This window comes from Cnephaeus nilssonii, assembly GCF_951640355.1.
Source record: "Cnephaeus nilssonii genome assembly, chromosome: 2".
NCBI classification, from domain to species: domain Eukaryota; kingdom Metazoa; phylum Chordata; class Mammalia; order Chiroptera; family Vespertilionidae; genus Cnephaeus; species Cnephaeus nilssonii.
In genome coordinates this window covers 90,926,811-90,945,167 of record NC_137073.1, presented here as the reverse complement: position 1 = coordinate 90,945,167, position 18,357 = coordinate 90,926,811, and the positions used below count along the sequence as shown (strand labels likewise).

Below are 18,357 nucleotides of genomic sequence, written 5' to 3'. Positions count from 1 at the left end.
AGCTGAAACACCAAAGGTGTCTTGTGGAAGCAAAGGGGAGCAGACCAGGGCAGGCCAGAGCAGACTGTGGAGGAGCAGAACAGAACAGAAGAGGGGCCTGGTCCCAGGGCTGCCTCCCAGCCCTGTGGTGACACAACTGATCTATTATACATCTGTGCTGTTTCACAGCCTAGCTGTATCTCAATTGAGCTGTTTTGCACTAAGTAAAGTTTCCTTCTTCACCACACCCCAAAATGGGGATTCCAATTGCCACTGAATTGGTGCCAATGCCATCAATTGACAGTAAGCATGGCTTCTAAACAGTTACCAGTTGTCTTGGAAGAATGGGAATCCTACAGAGGGAGGAACTATTACCAGATGAAAAAATATTCATCTTTGTATACGTTTTCATCAGGATCCATTTTCTCTGACCAGTCAGTCAAAGAAAGTCACTGAGTGCTCCTACCAACCTCAAAGCAGAATGAAAAATATAATATGTATACAGAGATAATAACCTAGTCCTCAAGCTATGTCTAACCGAGCTGAGGAGCCAGAGTAAGGCATCTGTGACACACAAAGAACACGAAACTGCAGTGGAGCAGATTATTCAGCACCCCCATGTGTTTCACCAAGAGAAAGGAGGAAAAGGACCCGATACGTTTTTAAAAATTGTGTTCAGTGGAACAAAACTGCCTTAGGGACTGCAACCTGGGGTGGGAAGAAAAGCAAGTAAAACAGGATAATCCCTCCACACCCAATCAGACAGTTATTATTTTATCTTTTTATAAATTAGGGCCTAGCAGGGTTTTGTTAAAAAACAAAACAGAACAACTTCAGAGTTAACCAAAAACTCAAGTTTAAAAATCACTAAACTAGATCTCTAAGGTCCGTTCCAGTTCTCAATGCTCCACAATTTTAGGATCTCTCAAGCAATCAACTCTGACTTGTCACTGAGATCACCAGGTTTGGGGCAGACTGTTCAACATTCCACTCATTGTTCTTATGGTGTCTACCTCAGGATGATGTTATGGATTCGGAGAAACACTAGCAAGCAGGAAATTAGGTGCTATGACTTCAAGTGGCTCTCAGAGAAATCAACAGAGTAAGATATTCACTTTTGAAGGTACTTAGAGAAAAAATAAATTTGGTCAATTGGCAAAATAATTGAGGACTTGGAGGATGCTGGCTACCACTATAGATGATTATTCTCAAACTATTTAGCAGTACTGCATCAATAGCAGTTCATCTTAAAACAAAACTATTTAGCTTTGGACATCACATGGGAAATGAATTGCCCAGTAATACCTTTAATTATTGGATTAAATCCCACTGTTCAATATAATAATTAAATGCCAACATTGATTTTAAAAAAACACACTCATTATGATGAAATGAATACCTGAGAGTATCGGAACTTATTACAATATATGCTACCATCAAAACAGATAAGTGGAAGCCTGGAACGAATTCTTCCAAAAGGCTGAACACAGCTAATTACATTACCTGACCCCAGCCTGGGTAGTCATTTTCCTTTACTGTAATTTCCCTGCAGCGCAACCAGTACCAATCATAACAAAAAAACCAAGTGTGTTTTGGGGCTCTCTGATCTGGCATAAATTCCTCCCACAGGAAAAACAAAAATACTTATTGGTGAGTCAGCATATATATCTGACACGTTCCTCTATTGAGTTCATCTAATGAAAAAATACTATCATTTGGGTCAAATATGAAATTTATACTGATTCCGTTCATCAATGCCTTCAGTTCTCTGCAGCATAAGCTTGAGTCACGGGTTGTAGTGTGTACACATGACCTTCAGGAGTCTGCCTGTAGAGCTGCTGCTGTGTATCTCTTTGGACAAGCACCTGCACATGGCTGCAAACAGGCAGGTGCATTTGAAGAATGGACTTGCCTTCACTCAATATGCAGAGACAGAGTCTAGCGTCACTAAGTGCCCCCGACCCTAACAATGTGCATGTGCGCGCGCGCGCGCGCACACACACACAGTTAAACAAGATAGTAGCAAAACTGACAACAAAAACAAAACCTAAAGGACACAAAACAATTTATGGTCGCTGTCCCATTTAGCTACAAGGCAATATGTTCTGCAGAAACTTCTCAGAATTAGGAAAAGTGCAGCACCGGAGGACTTTTAAAGGAGGAGGTGTACAGGATGACTATATTCCCAGAAGCATCATTACCTGACAGACATCAGAACGGATGCCAGTTTTCCAGAATCCTTGGCTACTGAGCTCCACTGTTACTTCTCGCCTCATTGTATTCTTCTGTCGTATTTTTTGGAGCGCTTCCTAGAAAAGAACTCATTATGATGAGTCACCTGATGGTTGTAGAGAAATTTTAAGCCAAACATCAAGCATTAAAAAATAAGCTAGATTCATTCAATATCACCCTTACATTCAGGCATTCAAACCTTTTCATGCCAAATTACAGTAATTTACTTGAAATGATGGACAGAATGCTCAAAGCCTTGGGTAACTAGATAAGAAAAAGATTTAAGCCAAATCTACCATTCTGGCAAGTTCAAATTAAAAATGACCTTTACTGATTTTTTAAAAAGTAGTGTTTGGGTCTTGAAATCAGCATGTAAAAATTATAATTATATAAAGCCTTATGTCAAGCCTTTACATCTAAGAAATACAATCAATAAATTAACCTGCAACCCACGTAATTCTAAAAGTCACTTTCCAATTTGCCAACCTATTATAACAACTCTTATCGGAAGGATACATTTTATTTTAAAATATACAATAATCCAAAACTTCTGCAAGACATAGTCAGGAACTCTTTCCTTTAACTGCACTTCAAATAATTAATCATAAAAATAATTTTATATTTGTATACTTACTCAGTAACAACCTCATAGGAATTCATAGTAACAAAGAAACCACCACCACCACCACCACCACCACCTCCACCCCTGATGAGAGGAAAGCTCAATGGACTATTTCAGAAGTACACACAACTATCTTTTCCCTGGGGCACCAACAGCGGGACAGCTCAGTCAGCTTCCCTCAGCCCTGCTTCCCTCCTTTATACTGAAGCTGACTGACTCAAGTCACAGTAAGTGACGAAACCAGAATTCAAACACCTTGCCTAGCCTCAGAGCCTTGCTCTTACACCACCAAGTAGAATAAACCTCACTGACTGAGACAAAATCTATTTTGATACCAAATTCATTTACTCTTAAAATTATAACTAAAACATAAGTGGTCCTGGAATATAAAGATAATATGACCCATTAGTAAAGACATGTGGAATCCTATATAATAAAAGCCAAGGTGGCATCACGCAACCACAAGATGGCCACGCACAGCAGAGGCAGGGCCTGGTGGCCGCCCGGTGCGGTGAGGCCTGGGGGTCCCGCGGCTCTGTGCGGCATGGAGGAGGCCAGTCCCAGCGGGTCGCGGCAGGGGAGGGCAGTTGGGGGCAATCGGCCCAGCAGGGGAACAGTTAGGGGGCGATCAGGCTGGCAGGCAGAAGCAGTTAGGGGCAATCAGGCAGGCAGGCAGGCAGGCAGGCAGGCAGGCAGGCGAGCGGTTACGAGCCAGTGGTCCTGGATTGCGAGAGGGATGTCCGACTGCCGGTTTAGACCCGATCCCAGCAGTCAGACATCCCCCAAGGGGTCCCAGATTGGAGAGGGTGCAGACTGGGTTGAGGGACACCCCCCCACCCCATGCACGAAGTTTGTGCACTGGGCCTCTAGTGTAGAATATGTAGAATATAAAACCTTACAAAATAAGTTCACCCTACTAAACTGACAGACATAAGACAATCTTTTACAACCTTAACACCAAGAAATTTGCATAAGACCCAAAGTTATCTTATGTGCAGTCTAATTATGATAAAAAGCTGATCCAGCCAGTTTTATATTTTAATTTCTATAAAAGATACATTTATTCCCAATGGTAGCAATCCTTTAGTTAAGAAACTATCATTTTTACAAAAAAAGAAAGACAGGAAAGTATCCTTTTTAGGAGGAAAAATGGTTTCTTAGATACTAATAAGATGAAAAACAATCAATCAGCCTACTAATGTGAGGAGGGGAGTAAAGTATGACTTTTTAAAAGTCTTTTCCCGCCGAAACCGGTTTGGCTCAGTGGATAGAGTGTCGGCCTGCGGACTGAAAGGTCCCAGGTTCGATTCCGGTCAAGGGCATGTACCTTGGTTGCGGGCACATCCCCAGTAGGGGTTGTGCAAGAGGCAGCTAATCGATGTTTCTCTATCATCGATGTTTCTAACTCTCTATCCCTCTCTCTTCCTCTCTGTAAAAAATAAATTAAAAAAATATATAAAAGTCTTTTCCCATCTTATTCAGAAGTGCAGTGACGTGCGACAATCTTGAAATATACGTGAAGCGCATCATCAATCACAGAAGGACAGAGCTCAATACCCACCTCCCTCTGGGCCAGCTTCTGTTTGTCCGTCTGTTTGACTTTGGGACTATTTGCTAGGAGATGGCGAAGTTTCACATAACTCTTCCACAGTTTCTGGTACCTAAGGAAAAGGACAGACAGACATCTTAAACAAAGAGCAGGCAAACCTGAAGCACAATAAAGCCAGTTGTCTCAATAGGCCTGTTCAATTATAAACTGCATTCTTTTTTTATACCATAATGGCAGCAAACCTTCATTCTAAGGAAGAATATGGTTTGGGGGATTGAAGGTCAGGATGACCAAGAGCTATCTGGAACCTAGTTATTAGGATGATTATTGCTTATTTTGGTTGAAAAATGAGGTGTCACTACATGGGTGAATCTATCTGGAAAGAATTCCAAAGGAAATATACAAAACCAATAAAAACATATGCTGTTTCTCATTGTTACCTCTTTGAAAGTGACAAATTTTATTTAAACATGTACTTTCTGATGTTTGCTGAGAGAAAGACCCCTGACTTAGTAAGGATACTGTCAGTCTCTGAACTGCCTAGACGGAAAGTAAAATTTGTAGAGTATTAGAAAGAAAGCCACATCTGTGTCAATACCCTTGCTACATAGCTATATCCATTTCTCCAGTGGGGAGGGGAAAAGATGAATGGTGTACACTCATCTGTATATACCAGGACAAGAATAAGCACGTTTGTAGCCAAATATGTGGTAACCTAGATCGGCCTGAAGGATGCTGTTAAAGCGCCCTGGGAATGAAGGGGAGTCCTTTATCAATTCACACTCCTGCCACCTGAGTCCACGAGAGCCTAATCACATTCTACTAACATTTTTCTGACAAGAAGGGACTTTCAAAGGGTTTTCTGTCATCTTGAAACTGCTTCTGTCATTGAAACTGCTCCTTTCTCGGCCTCAGCTGGGTCTCTTTTTGATAAGTTTCTTAGAGAATGGAGGAAAGAAAGAAGTACTTACACAGTGCCTGGTTCACTGCTTCATACTTTTATCCAAAGTGTGTGTGTGTGTGGGGGGGGGGGGGGGGGGAGAACACAAAACCCTTTAGCCTCTTCTAATATATTAGCCAGAATTTTATTTATGAATTGAAAATCCCAAATGCCCTTTTCTCCCATTATGAATCCTTTAAAAGAATTTTTTTAACTCAGGAAACTATTCGTTTGTTTAACAAGGTGGGAAATTCAAACACTCCTGAAGAAAATATGGTAATATTTTCAATCCCACACATGTTCATCTTCTCCCAGAAAAACACTAACATGCCAGTTAGAAAAACCCAAATGTGGAAAATAATATTCTGAAAGTCAGAAGCTGCAGCTTCTCCTTCTAACACAACCCTTAGCTTTGCATGGGGTCTTGAGCTCTTATTAAGATGCTCCAAAAAAATAGAATCTGTATGAATTCAGCAGTACTAGGAACCAACACAATGCTACTTTCCTCTAGAGGGCACTGAAAAATAGTACCAATAAGTATTATAAGGACGAATAAACGAAAAGTTCCTTAAAGGTTAAAAACATACAGGACTCTTGTTGACCAAGATCGCAAAGGATAATCTATTGAATGATAATTTCCTGTAAGCTACCAACGTCTGTTCCATTTGGTGACCTAAATTTGGAAACATGGCTCATTTCAGTTCTTAATTTTTAAAAAGGAAAACATCCACTAAAAGGTATCCTCTGCTAATGAAGCTGCGAGTAGAAGGTGAAATTGGCTAAGACAAACACCGAGAAATATCTTACTGTGGGTCTCCTGCATAACTCAACTGTGCAGGGCGTATCCCAAAGTGAACGATTATTGGAAAAGTAATCACATCGGGGTTGAACTGTTCACGATCCAGTTGATCAATGCGGACAGAGCTTGGTTTCTACAGAAAAAAAAATCAAAGCCATTTATTCCCATAAGAAGTCTGTAAGTATTGACTTTAACCTAAATAGGAAAGAAATTAATCGAATTTTTTTTCTAGGAAAGCCTCATCCCCAAAGGGAAAATGTCACTTAAACCCTTTAGTCATAGCAGCTATAGTATATAAAAACTATAATGTCATCCCTGTAAATGAGTCCGTGCCATTTGGCATAATGAACAATGATCTTGTCCTTTTTTGCAGTCCACACGGAAACCTTTAAAAATTAAACTTTTAAAAGGACACCTAGTCAGATGTAACTTTTCCTTAACCTCTCCAAAGGCACCGGAGAAGTATTCCACATCCCGGGGAAGAGATGTGCTGTCTTATTCTGTTTTAATTTCACATTTCAAATGAATAGCTTACTTCTCAGAACGCACAGACAGATGCCTCTACATACATTTTTCCCATTAGTTCTCTCTGTACCTTATTGTATTCCTTTAATTCCACATCTTTAAACTAGAAGGTATGGTAGTACAAAGGCCAAATGGTTAAGTTCCTCGTTATTATGTCCATGTAGGCCATTTTTAATTTTATTAGAGCCTCATATTTTTTATTTAAGTCTAATAAAAATAAAGTGAACAGCTAATTCCTTCTTGAGTTACTAAAATATGAGGGATCATTTATAAAAAACCTTTCATCCTGAAAGCTTAAGTTTGTGAAAAGAAGGTAAAATCATGGAGAGAATGTTTTAGCAACCTGCTTGCTTATGCCCAACTCTCTGGCAGGCCTCTATAATTACAAACTAAACTCTTACTAGGGGATTGGGGGGTCTTTGGCTCAGCTGCTTTAAACCAAAGGCTACAGAACTGATCCACAAGGAGGCCAATAAGCTTCATCCTGTTGCCCAGCAATGACCAACAACTAGAGTCTGGTTGGTGGTCTGAACTGTCCAGGACTGAGGGGTTTCAATGCTAAAAGCGGGACAGCCCCCAACAACTGGGACAAGCTGGTTATCCTATCCACAACTGTAGCCCCATGCAGCCTCTGACAAATCCAAGTAGGGGACAATGTGAATAGGTTTATGTAAATTCATCCACATTAGTTTAAAAACAACTTACATTAGGTTTTTAAGAAATATTTAAATGTTACTTAACAATCAAAATTTCACTGGTATCTTAAAAAGTTAGCCTCTGCTCTCAAAATTAATAACTAGAGAAGATTTTGGTCACAGGTAACCTAGTATAAAATTATGTAAGTGCTTATCAACAGTAGCAACATATTTTTTTAAATTTATCTTTATTGTTAAAAGTATTACAGATGTTGCAACATATTATTTAGGCCTAAGAACTGGTTCCAATATTTTGTGCATCAAAGCACCTGGATCCGTTTTTAAAAGAAAAACTGCACAACTGAAAGGAACTAGTGAGTTATTTGTGTTCCCAGGATTTTAAACACCATGCTATAGAATCAACAAGGAGATACTGACTTAAAATATCTATAGTATCTCTAAATTTATACGTGTGGGAGGGGAAGGAAATCAGTTCTAGAATTTGGCCACACTCTATAATAGCTACATGCCATCTTTGTAGAAACAGAAGAAAAAAACATTCTCATTAATGACCAAAGTATTCTCTGGCAGAAGCAAAGTGCCCAAAGAGGGAGATTAATTCTTTAAAATTCTGCAGCAATAAAGTACTTAATGTGACCATAATGGCTTGAAAATTTAATAAATTCCCCAATATTCTTACCATTGGGCGAGCTTTCAAAGCAAGGATGAAACGTACACTCGTTCCCCCCTCCCCCCCCTCAAAACAATATAATGGAAGATGTTTGAATCATGTAAGTTTTCAGAATATGTTCCTCCTTTAAACATATTTTTAGGTAAATACTAAAAAAGAATTAACTTCAACATGTCCCAAAGCCTGGCATCCAAATTTACCTTTTCTTATTTCCACCTACTTTCCAACATAAACCTTTCATCCTGGTTTCTTCATTATCTTCAAACTGGCCAAACACCATGCCAAGTATGTGCATTTAAACATGCCAATAATTGATACAATTTCTCAATTCCTTAAAGACCTTCCTGTGGTGTTTATGAAGCATCCCCAGCAGCCCAGACGAGTGATCTCACCTAAAACTACGGGCTTTCCTGGCTGGCTTTTCTACTGACTGGCCCATTGATTCAAGGGTTCATCCCAGACTCCTTTTACATGGATATGCTGTGAGACCGCACCTGGACAAGCGTCATACACATCTCTATACTTCACTAGTATCTGGCTCACATGGTTGTCCCTCAACAGTAAGTTGAATGAGGACCCTGGTCATGGAGTAAATGTGCTCCATGCCATCAGCTCAGTAACAAGCAACGAGTGAATCTGAAGTCCCTCGGATTTTTTTTTTTTTTTTTAAACTACAGATCCTTGAGTGCCTGGAGTATATAGGGTCAATCATGGAATTCTTATAGTCTCAAAAGCTCTCCTACTGATTCTAGGACTTCAGAAAATGTTAGCCAGGACATGGAAGGAAGCTCCAGGGAGAAAGTCTTCCCAAAGTGTCCACTGTAAATCATGGGATTCTTGGAGTGGACCCACCACGATGAAAAGATCATGTCTGCCACCACCATCATCTGAACCCAACTTCTGACCCAGCTATAAACCTGACAGAAGAAATGTAAATTTCTGCAGCTGTTTAAAGTAGAAAAATCAAATTCACAATCACACTCTCATAGTGCTATGACTTGTATATTTCTTTTAAAGTTACTTTAACAATGATTTATGTGGCTTAACAATATAACAGTAAAAACTGTATGACTTTTTAATTTTAAATAAATTTTATGTTGAAAAACATTTTTATTTATTAAACACTTTCATTTTCGAGATCTGTTTAAAATAATTGGCATTAGCTGGAATGTTTGGTTTGCAAATAACATTTTGTTTGTGCAGATGTTGCTGTCATGCTACAGAAAGTTGGTCCAGAGTTTTATTTTTATGAATCATGACTATTGAACAAATTTGGCAGCCTTTTTAAAACCACAGCTTTGTTTAAATAGATTACTTTGTTTCTTTACATGGAAATATTTTAATTCTCCATTTCTGGAAAAACTTATCCTGATTAGATGCCAATATACAACTATTTTATGAAATAACATATTTTAAGGAAAAAATAATTTTAATTGATGTAATATATAAAACAGCATTTTCTTTATAAGATAAATCTAGTTATCTTTTAATTCGCTCTTTTAAATTTCACATGTTTATTTCAACAACTAACATTAGAAGCTAATTTTAAAACAAAATAATAAGAAACACTCCTCAAGAAATTTATGACTGAAAAAATAAAGTGGGAAATATTTGTAATAATTATGGAAAAAGATCAATAAAAGGATCAATAAAAAAGGACAAATACCACAACAGAAAATTTGACAAAGGATATTGATAGACCATTATCAAAAGGCCAATAAACATTTAAAATATCGATTTTTGTTAGAAACCAAAATAAATACAAAACTGAACTAAATATTTTTCCCTATCAACTGACAAAGTTTGTCTGTTAAAATAGTATAATACTTTCAACAATAAAGATTTTTTTTTTTTTTAATTTTAAACAGTATAGCCAATATGAAGAAATGGGTACCCTCATATCTTCCTAGTCAGAGCACAAATTTTACAACCTTTCTGGAAGGTATTTGCCACATGTATCAAAAGACTTAAAATGTGTATACATCCAGACTACTTCTCCCTAAGGAGTTAAATGGATAAATATTCAAAGACACATACATATACACATATATATGTACACACATATACAAATTCAATATAGCATTATTTGTTTTAGCAAAAGTCTGGAAGTATCCTGGGTACCCAACAATAAGGAGTTAATTTTATAACTTAGGGGTCTTTTTTTTTTTTAACACTCCTAAAGAAAAATTTATGACTATGAAAAAATGAAGTTTTGTGGTTGTTTCTGGAGGATAAGGAGGTCTAAATATTTAATATTTAATATAATACTATTTAATAGAATGATGCCAATTTTGTTTCAAAACAATATGAAATATATCCTAGGGACCAGAAAACTGAATATTATCATCTCTACAGAATGGAATTATGGATCATTTTTATTGCCTTCTTTGGGCTGCTTTTTGATTTTCCTAATTTTCTATGGTGAAGATATATTACTTTTATTTAAAAAATCAGACCTGAACATACCTAAGAACTTCAAAAGTCTCCATAAAGAGCAGAATAAATTTACCAATAAGATGAACTTACTACCAAATACACCTATATTGTAATACTAGAAGCCCGGTGCACAAAATTCGTGCACGGCGGGGGGTTGTCCCTCAGCCCAGCCTGTACCCTCTCCAATCTGGGATTCCTGGAGGGATGTCCAACTGCCCGTTTAGGCCCGATCCTGGTGGGATCGGGCCTAAACGGGCAGTTGGACATCCCTCTCACAATCCAGGACTGCTGGCTCCCAACTGCTTGCCTGCCTGCCTTCCTGATTGCCCCTAACCGCTTCTGCCTGCCAGCCTGATCACCCCCTAACCACTCTGCTGCCAGCCTGGTTGATGCTTAACTGCTCCCCTGACAGCCTGTTTGCCCCCAACTTCCCTCCTCTGCCAGCCTGGAAACCCCTAACTGCCCTCTCCTGCAGGGTTGATCACCTCCAACTGCCCTCCCTTGCAAGCCTGGTCCCTCACAACTGCCCTCCCTTGCAGGCTGGGTGCCTCCCAACTGCCCTCTCCTGCTGGCCATCTTGCAGTGGCCATCTTGTGTCCACATGGGGCAGGATCTTTGACCACATGGGGGCAGCTATATTGTGTGTTGCAGTGATGATCAATCTGTATATTACTCTTTTATTAGATAGGATAGAGGCCTGGTGCATGGGTGGGGGCCAGCTGGTTTGCCCTGAAGGGTGTCACAGATAAGGGTGGGGGTTCCCTTGGGGTGTGGGGTGGCCTGAGCGAGGGGCCTGTGGTGGTTTGCAGGCCGGCCACACCCCCTGGCAACCCAAGGGGAGGCCCTGGTATCTGGAATTTATTTTCCTTCTACAATTGAAACTTTGTAGCCTGGGGCGGAGCCAAGCCTGCTGCTCCCTCTGGGGTGGCAGCCATTTATGTGGCAGTTAATTCACCTTCTACAATTGAAACTTTGTAGCTTTAAGCAGGTGAGCCCAGCCAGGGTGTGCGGAAAGCTTTGCTTCCCCTGTTGCCGCCGGCAACCCTGGCTTGCTCTCTCAAGCTCCATTCTGCCGCCATTTGTTTGAATTTGTTTACCTTCTATAATTGAAACTTTGTAGCTTGAGTGGAGGCTTAGGCCTGCAACGGCTATGGAAAGCTTGGCTTCCTCTGTTACCTAGGAAACCTTGCTCTCTGTGGCTGTAGCCATCTTGGATTGGGGTTAATTTGCATACTCATCCTGATTGGCTGGTGGGCGTGGCTTGGCTGGTGGGTGTGGCTTATGTAGCGGAGTGATTGTTAATTTGCATATTACCATTTTATTAGAGAGGATTTTTCGTATCTACTAAATATTTAAAAACTACCCAAGGATAAAGCTTTGAAAATGTTGTCACTGTTTTTCTGAAACATTCACACCCAGAAGGAAGGTGGCTGGGTCTGAGTGTGTGAGCACCGGAACCTACCGTGCCGGGGTTGGTAACAATCATGCCTTTGCACTCTTCCGCGTATTTCTGCCACTCGAGCTCTTCCCACTGCAGCATGTTGGCGATCTCCTCCTCCGGGACCAGCGCTTTGCTGCACCGTAACAAGTAAAGGAGAATCTGGTGCATGGACAGCACTTCCTTCCCTCCATCTTGGGTGGGAGTAGAGAGAAAGGGGGAAATGAGGCTACTCAATGCACAGCCAGTTATCAGCCAAATAAGGAAAAACAAGACAACAGAGACAAAAGAGCGTTCATAAAAAGGTAATTTAGAATTTACATTGCTTAACCAGGTGCCAAATAATCCGAAAGCCATTTGTTTCATTGATAAACAGTGCTCATAAACCATCTCATTTACTAAAATGGTAAAAGCAACCTTCTAAATGATAAAAGGCTCCATTTGTAAGGTGTGAATATAAAAAAAGGTGTCTATCTAAATAAATTTAAAACCATCTAGCATGAAGAACCACAGCTTACAATATACAGAACTTAAATATTTTATCGTTCTTTCTAGGTAACAGATGAAAGCTCTTTAGCAGTGATGTTATTATCTTAAGGAAATTCTAAGCTTTTGAGATATTTATGGATGTTTTCAGCTTATTGTGTGATGGTCTAATTTTTTGGTGCTAATGTGCTACACCTGCCATGATGAATAGTCCTAAAGAGTCTGTACTAATATCATGAAGATCATTATGGAGTTAGTACATGGAAAAATAGCAAGTATTCTGAGGCTTATGGAGCACGTATTACTAAGTACAGAAGGTAAAAACAACAAAGGGCAATTAAAGTACTTTGGAAAAAGCCAATTAATCTGGTACTTGATAAACCAAAGACTCATTTAATGTGAGCATTAATTTCCGGTGCTCGGGTTTCTGGCTTCTCTTTGGACTTAGCTGCTTGACCAATATGTGTAACCACCTTATACACCTTTTCTTGACTTAGGTCTACCCAAAGAAAGGACAAGAGCCCTGAGAGTTTAGAGGACAATGAGTACCCTCCCCAGGTCACAAAATATTCTAGAAGCCGCAGTATGAGGCCAACACTTCATGGAGAATAAGGAAACCAAGATGGTGGGGATAGGTGGGCACAAATGAGAGTGTCCTATTTGTGCTAGAGGAGTTAAGATACCCAAGGAACTGGGGCTACCAGAAAATGAAAAAGGATAAAAGATTTTCATACAAGTTGCTGTGGGCTCAAGCTTGGATAGGCCTACACATCTGAGAAAGAAAAAAGTAAGTATCAAGATTTCTCTCTGGTGTGTGGGGTTTTTTAACCTCAGATGCTATTCTGAAACTAATGACATTGCTGCTACAGAGCTACTATATATAGACATCCTGCATTCATTCATTCATTAACCTAAATATTTGTCTATTCATCCAACAAATCGTTATTGAGCACCTACTATGAAATAGGCACTCTTCTAACACTGGAAACAGAGTCTCCATGTCCCTTTTATTTGACACACCAAGGATATTTCCCAATTTAGGAGAATACTCACAAGATAAAGAAAGAAGGTCACCACATGCTCACCAGAATGCTTCTACCTAGCCTGGGCACAAAGCTGCCAACAAGCCCTAGCCGGTACAGATCAGTGGACAGCGTGTCGGCCCACAGACTGAAGGGTCCTGGGTTCCATTTTGGTCAAGGGCATGTACTTCGATTGCAAGCTAGATCCCGAGCCCTGGTCAGGGCACATGTGGGAGGCAACCAATTGATGTATCTCACCCATGTTTCTCTCTCTGTGTCTCTTTCCATCCCTTCCACTGGCTCTAAAAGTCAATGGAAAAATATCCTCGGGTGAGGATTAACACACACACACACACACAGCTGCCAACGAGGCAGGAGAATTTTACAGCAACATAGAAACTAGAAATACTTTTCTTAAAAAAAATACACACATCAGGTGCAAAGTCAGTCATGCTGAAGGAGAAAGTGTAAATCCATGTTGAAATCTGCTAAATATTTAAAATAGCACCTAAAACCTAAAAAGACAGATATTTACCACTGTGAAAAAATGTAGAAATCCAGAGCAGATAACCTAAGGAGGGGGACTGAGGCACTACTCCAGGGTCAGTAATGAGGTGCAATCCTTATGGATTAACAAGAGAAGGTAGACAAGAGAATCCTGCCAGAGCCCAAGCAAGGGCTGTATCCTCATACCCAGCCCAGCAAAAAAGACCCTCATAAATATTTGAGAAGTGACTTTCTGAAGCAGATAAATAACATGGCCACTTGCTCACAGACTGCCATGAATTTACTAATGTTAATGAATTGCCTCTTTTGGTTTGTCTGCTTTGCTACATGTTTATGTTGGGGATTTATGGAATGGTGTCACCGAGGGCTAAGAAGCCATTTTTATCTCTCTGGCTGAGATAAATAGGACACGATACAAATGAGAACTGAGAGTGGGTACGCTAAGGTTAGCAGGCGCTGTGCCAGCACTGGGACTAGAGCCGTGACAACGGGTCATTATTCGAAAAGAACTGGAGTTTGTGTTTCAGGGAATGAATCTGGACAGTCATTAATGAACTGACAGACTATAACTATTTCTTAGAGACCCAATCCTCTCCATTTATGTTGTCTGATTATTTATACCGTTATTTGCGGGGGAGGGCAATTTGTTAGGGAATTTGTGTTAAGAATATGGCTGTTTACACAAGTGCTTCTCAACAGTCTAACACTCAATTTTAACAAACACAAACATGCCTTCCTCCTTCCCTACACTAAGAATAACTATACAGCTGCATTACTATGTCCCCTGTGTATTCCTGCTAAGATGCCTTTAAATAATCTTGTCTAAAAATCTGTATTAACAGGTATTTTCAAAACTTTCCAAATACCAAGTTATACTATGACTAGGGGCTCGGTGCACAAAATTCATGCACTGGCGGGGGGGGGGGGTCCCTTCAGCCCAGCCTGCCCCCTCTCACAGACTGGGAGCCCTCAGGGGATGTCCTACTGACAGCTTAGGCCTCCCTCTGTGAAAGGCGACCGAGCTGATCAGGGGAAGGCGCCAGCCCCATCACCCCGCTGCTACAGCCACTGCCAGTCACCACAGCCGCCAAGGTGTTTTCATCAACACAGACTCCAGTCCCTTCACCATGAAAAAATGACAACTTTCTTTAGGCATTTTCAAGATGTGTCTTTCATAGGATATGATATTTCTTTCTTTTTTTTTTTATTATCCTCACCTGAGGATATGTTTCCATTGATTTTTAGAGAGCGTGGAAGAGAGAGGGAAAAACAGAGAGAAACATTAATGTGAGAGGGACACTTTGATTGGTTGCCTCCTGCATGAGCCCTGACCTGGGCCCCAGCCAGGGAGGAGCCTGCAACCTAGGTACATGCCCTTGATCAGAACTGAACCCAGACCCTGCGGTCGGCAGGCCAAGGCATTATCCACTGAGCCAAACCGGCTAGGGCAGGATATGACATTTCTTAGCCCTCCAGCATTGGACCTTCGTGTTTTCCTCCAGGAGTGTGGTGGAAAAACCCTAGATCACCTTTTTGGATTCTTATTACCCAAGTTCCCAAGAACATTACCAGTGGCGTACAGGGAGCTTAGCCAATGAGAGGTCAGAAAAGGTGTTTCCTCTGCAGCTCACACACAGAGGCAGGACTGCTGGCAAGCCAAGGCTGGCACACCCCCCATCTCCAGGCCTGTTCAAGCCTCTGCTGCAGCTTGGGCAGGGGCCCCCGCTCCACTCAAGCCTCCGCTGCGGCTTGGGCAGGGCCCCCCCAGCTCTGCTCAGGCCTCCGTCATGGCTTGGGCAGGGCCCCCCGGCTCCGCTCAGGCCCTGCTCAAGCCTCTGCCGCCCCGCCCCCAGCCACTCGGCGCCAAGGCCCGTAGGCCAGGAGTGGCCAGGGGCGTTCTGGGATCCCGGCTGCTCAGGGCCTACGCGTGGGCCTACAGACTCTGAGCGGCCTGGGTCCCAAGGGTGTTCCCAGGACCCAGGCCACCAGATGCCTGCATATGCAAATTAACCCACCATCTTTGTCAGGTTAACTTGCATACTCACTCCTGATTGGCTGGTGGGCGTCACGGAGGTACGGTAAATTTGCATCTTTCTCTTTTATTAGTGTAGATATTATCTCAATTAATGTTTTTTTTTCAAACCATGCTTGTCTCCCTGGGAATACTGAGATATACTCCCACCCGCTAGCCCTCTGTCAGCCACAACTGAGAACTACTTCTCCAGGGTGGGGCAATTTCCAACAATCAGTCTGCTAGATAATCAATTTGCAAAACTGATTCAGGATTTCCAAAGCTTTACTACAGCAATGACTCAAGCAATGAACAGGCTTTCCTGTACATGCAGCCTTCCTATCTTGAAGCCCCAGCCCCAGCTACAGTCAAATAAAACCTTGAACAGGCTCTAGGAGAGTTCATTTTAACTGTCTGACTGCAACAGGGAGAGGTAGGGATAGAAAAAAAAACAAAAAACACACACAAAAATGTGGGGGAAAAATTAATTTCAATCAACTGGTTGTTCTTTGGTTTAACTTCTGGAAAAATGACCTTCATTGAATAATCCTTGATTTAAACTATAAGCTTAATTTTGGACAAGTCTGTAGAAAGCAACTGAGATAGCTGTCTTCAAAACAGGCAAACTGGAAAACTGAAGAAAAAATATGATGCCTAAAAAACTTTCTATCAGAGATAATAAACTGATATAAATGAAAAGCTAAGAGAACAAGAGGACCATGAAATACCTGAAATATATGAAAGTTGCTCATTCTCAGAGTAGTGCAAGTAAAATGGAAATGGTAACAATGAGATGGCCTTTTGCCTATTAGACAAAGTATAGAAGACGAGTATTATTCAGTGTTGGCAGATGTACAGAAAATAGGTACCGTTAAAAATGTTGGTTACAACTACAAATTACGTAGTTTTTAGCGAGAAGTTGGCCAGTATCTTTCCAGTATCTTTACATATTGTTGTTAACAAATCATTTCACTTCTAGGAGTCTACCTTATGAAAACAATGACATAAATGCAAAAGGATAGATGCAAAAGACAATTCCTGAAGTATTTATGCAATGGGGAGAAAATAGCCATCTCCAAAATATTCTTCACTAGAATAAACTGTCAAAAAAAATTAATGTCAGTTCATACTATGGAATTCTATGAAAGTTTTAAAGAATGAGGTGATGTATTTACATGGAGGATGTCTAAAACAGGTGAGTAAAAAGGCAAGTTGCATAACATGTTGTTAGCCCACTGAAACAAAAAAGCATTAATTTTCCCTACACAGGTTAAAACAAATACAAATCAAACCACTTATGGCACCTACTCATTTTTACATGTCTAGAGGGGTGCTCATTTTTTACAGTATAAACATTTGTACTGTTTGTCACACACACGTGCACACACACACACACACACACACACACACACACACACCAAGTCAACCCAATTGAAGGCAGAGAAAACACTTCAATTCATTTCAATGGTCTTTTCAATAAATGGTGCTGGATCAATTGGATTTCCATACTGAAATCTCCAAGTTTCTCTAGCATATTTTCAAAGGGAAGTCTAATGAAAAAAGTATATCTTGTTTGAAAAATAAATCAACAGACCTTCTTTTAATGACAACATAAAATTTATCCCTAAATAGTTATGGAAAACATTTTGTGGGAGTTAAAATCCCACAAAGTAAATATCTAACGTAAGATTTTCCTTTAAGATGCTTTTAAAACTGTCCACTTTGTCTTAGATATTTGCTTGGTCATAAAATGTCTAGAGGCAGACAGTTACTGAAAGAAAAGGCTTTTCAACAAACTCACTGTAACACCATTTTATAATAAGTTCACTGCTAACGTGCCATTATAAAATCAAAGATGCACTCACTTGAAACAAAAAAAAAGGACTTCTCAATAAAACAAAACCAGATGTACAAAGGGAAAAGCTTTTGAATATATTTCCAAACCAAAAAAAAAAAAAAAAATTAATGAAAACATGAGCAACACTATTCTAAAATAAAAATATGTCATTGTGACTGAATGTCTGGACTGAGGAAAGGACAAAATCCAGAGGACAAATCTAAGCTAGAATGAATGGACAAGAAACAAAAGCCGCAAAGCGATGCATCAGAACTCAGAGAAAAGTTAAGGGTAGCTCAGCAGAGAGACAAGGTCAAGGGCCCAGGCACCACCTTCAGGAGGAGACTAAAACAAGCGTGTGCCCTGGATTTGGTCTTTGGGAGGCTGGCTTTATTTCTTTAAATATGTTTTATTGATTTTAGAGAAAGGAAGTGAGAGGGAGAGATAGAAACACCTCCTGCTGGGGATCGAGGCCACAACCGAGTCATGTACCCTGACCTGGAATTGAACCGCTGACCTCTTGGTGCATGGGCTGACGCTCAACCAATGAACTACACTGGCTGGGCTGGAAAACTGGCTTTGACATCAGCAGCAGTAGCAGGGTGGGGATGGGGTTAGGGGGGCTAGGTTCCACAGCAAAGACAGGTG

The 18,357-nt window shown here is 40.6% G+C and overlaps 1 protein-coding gene across 5 annotated transcripts in view; it reads right to left on the bottom strand.

Annotated features, from left to right (window-relative positions):
• DROSHA (drosha ribonuclease III) overlaps positions 1-18,357 on the bottom strand; it is a 103,403-nt gene that overhangs the window by 45,283 nt on the left and 39,763 nt on the right. For 4 of the 5 annotated variants that reach the window (XM_079779751.1, XM_079779750.1, XM_079779754.1 and 1 more), the window contains 4 exons: positions 11,871-12,040; positions 6,130-6,254; positions 4,395-4,494; positions 2,181-2,288 (listed from right to left, as the gene is read on the bottom strand). In XM_079779751.1, the coding sequence (XP_079635877.1) occupies positions 2,181-2,288; positions 4,395-4,494; positions 6,130-6,254; positions 11,871-12,040 (503 nt within the window). The remainder of the gene's footprint in view (positions 1-2,180; positions 2,289-4,394; positions 4,495-6,129; positions 6,255-11,870; positions 12,041-18,357) is intronic. The other variant, XM_079779752.1, reaches the window with a different exon arrangement.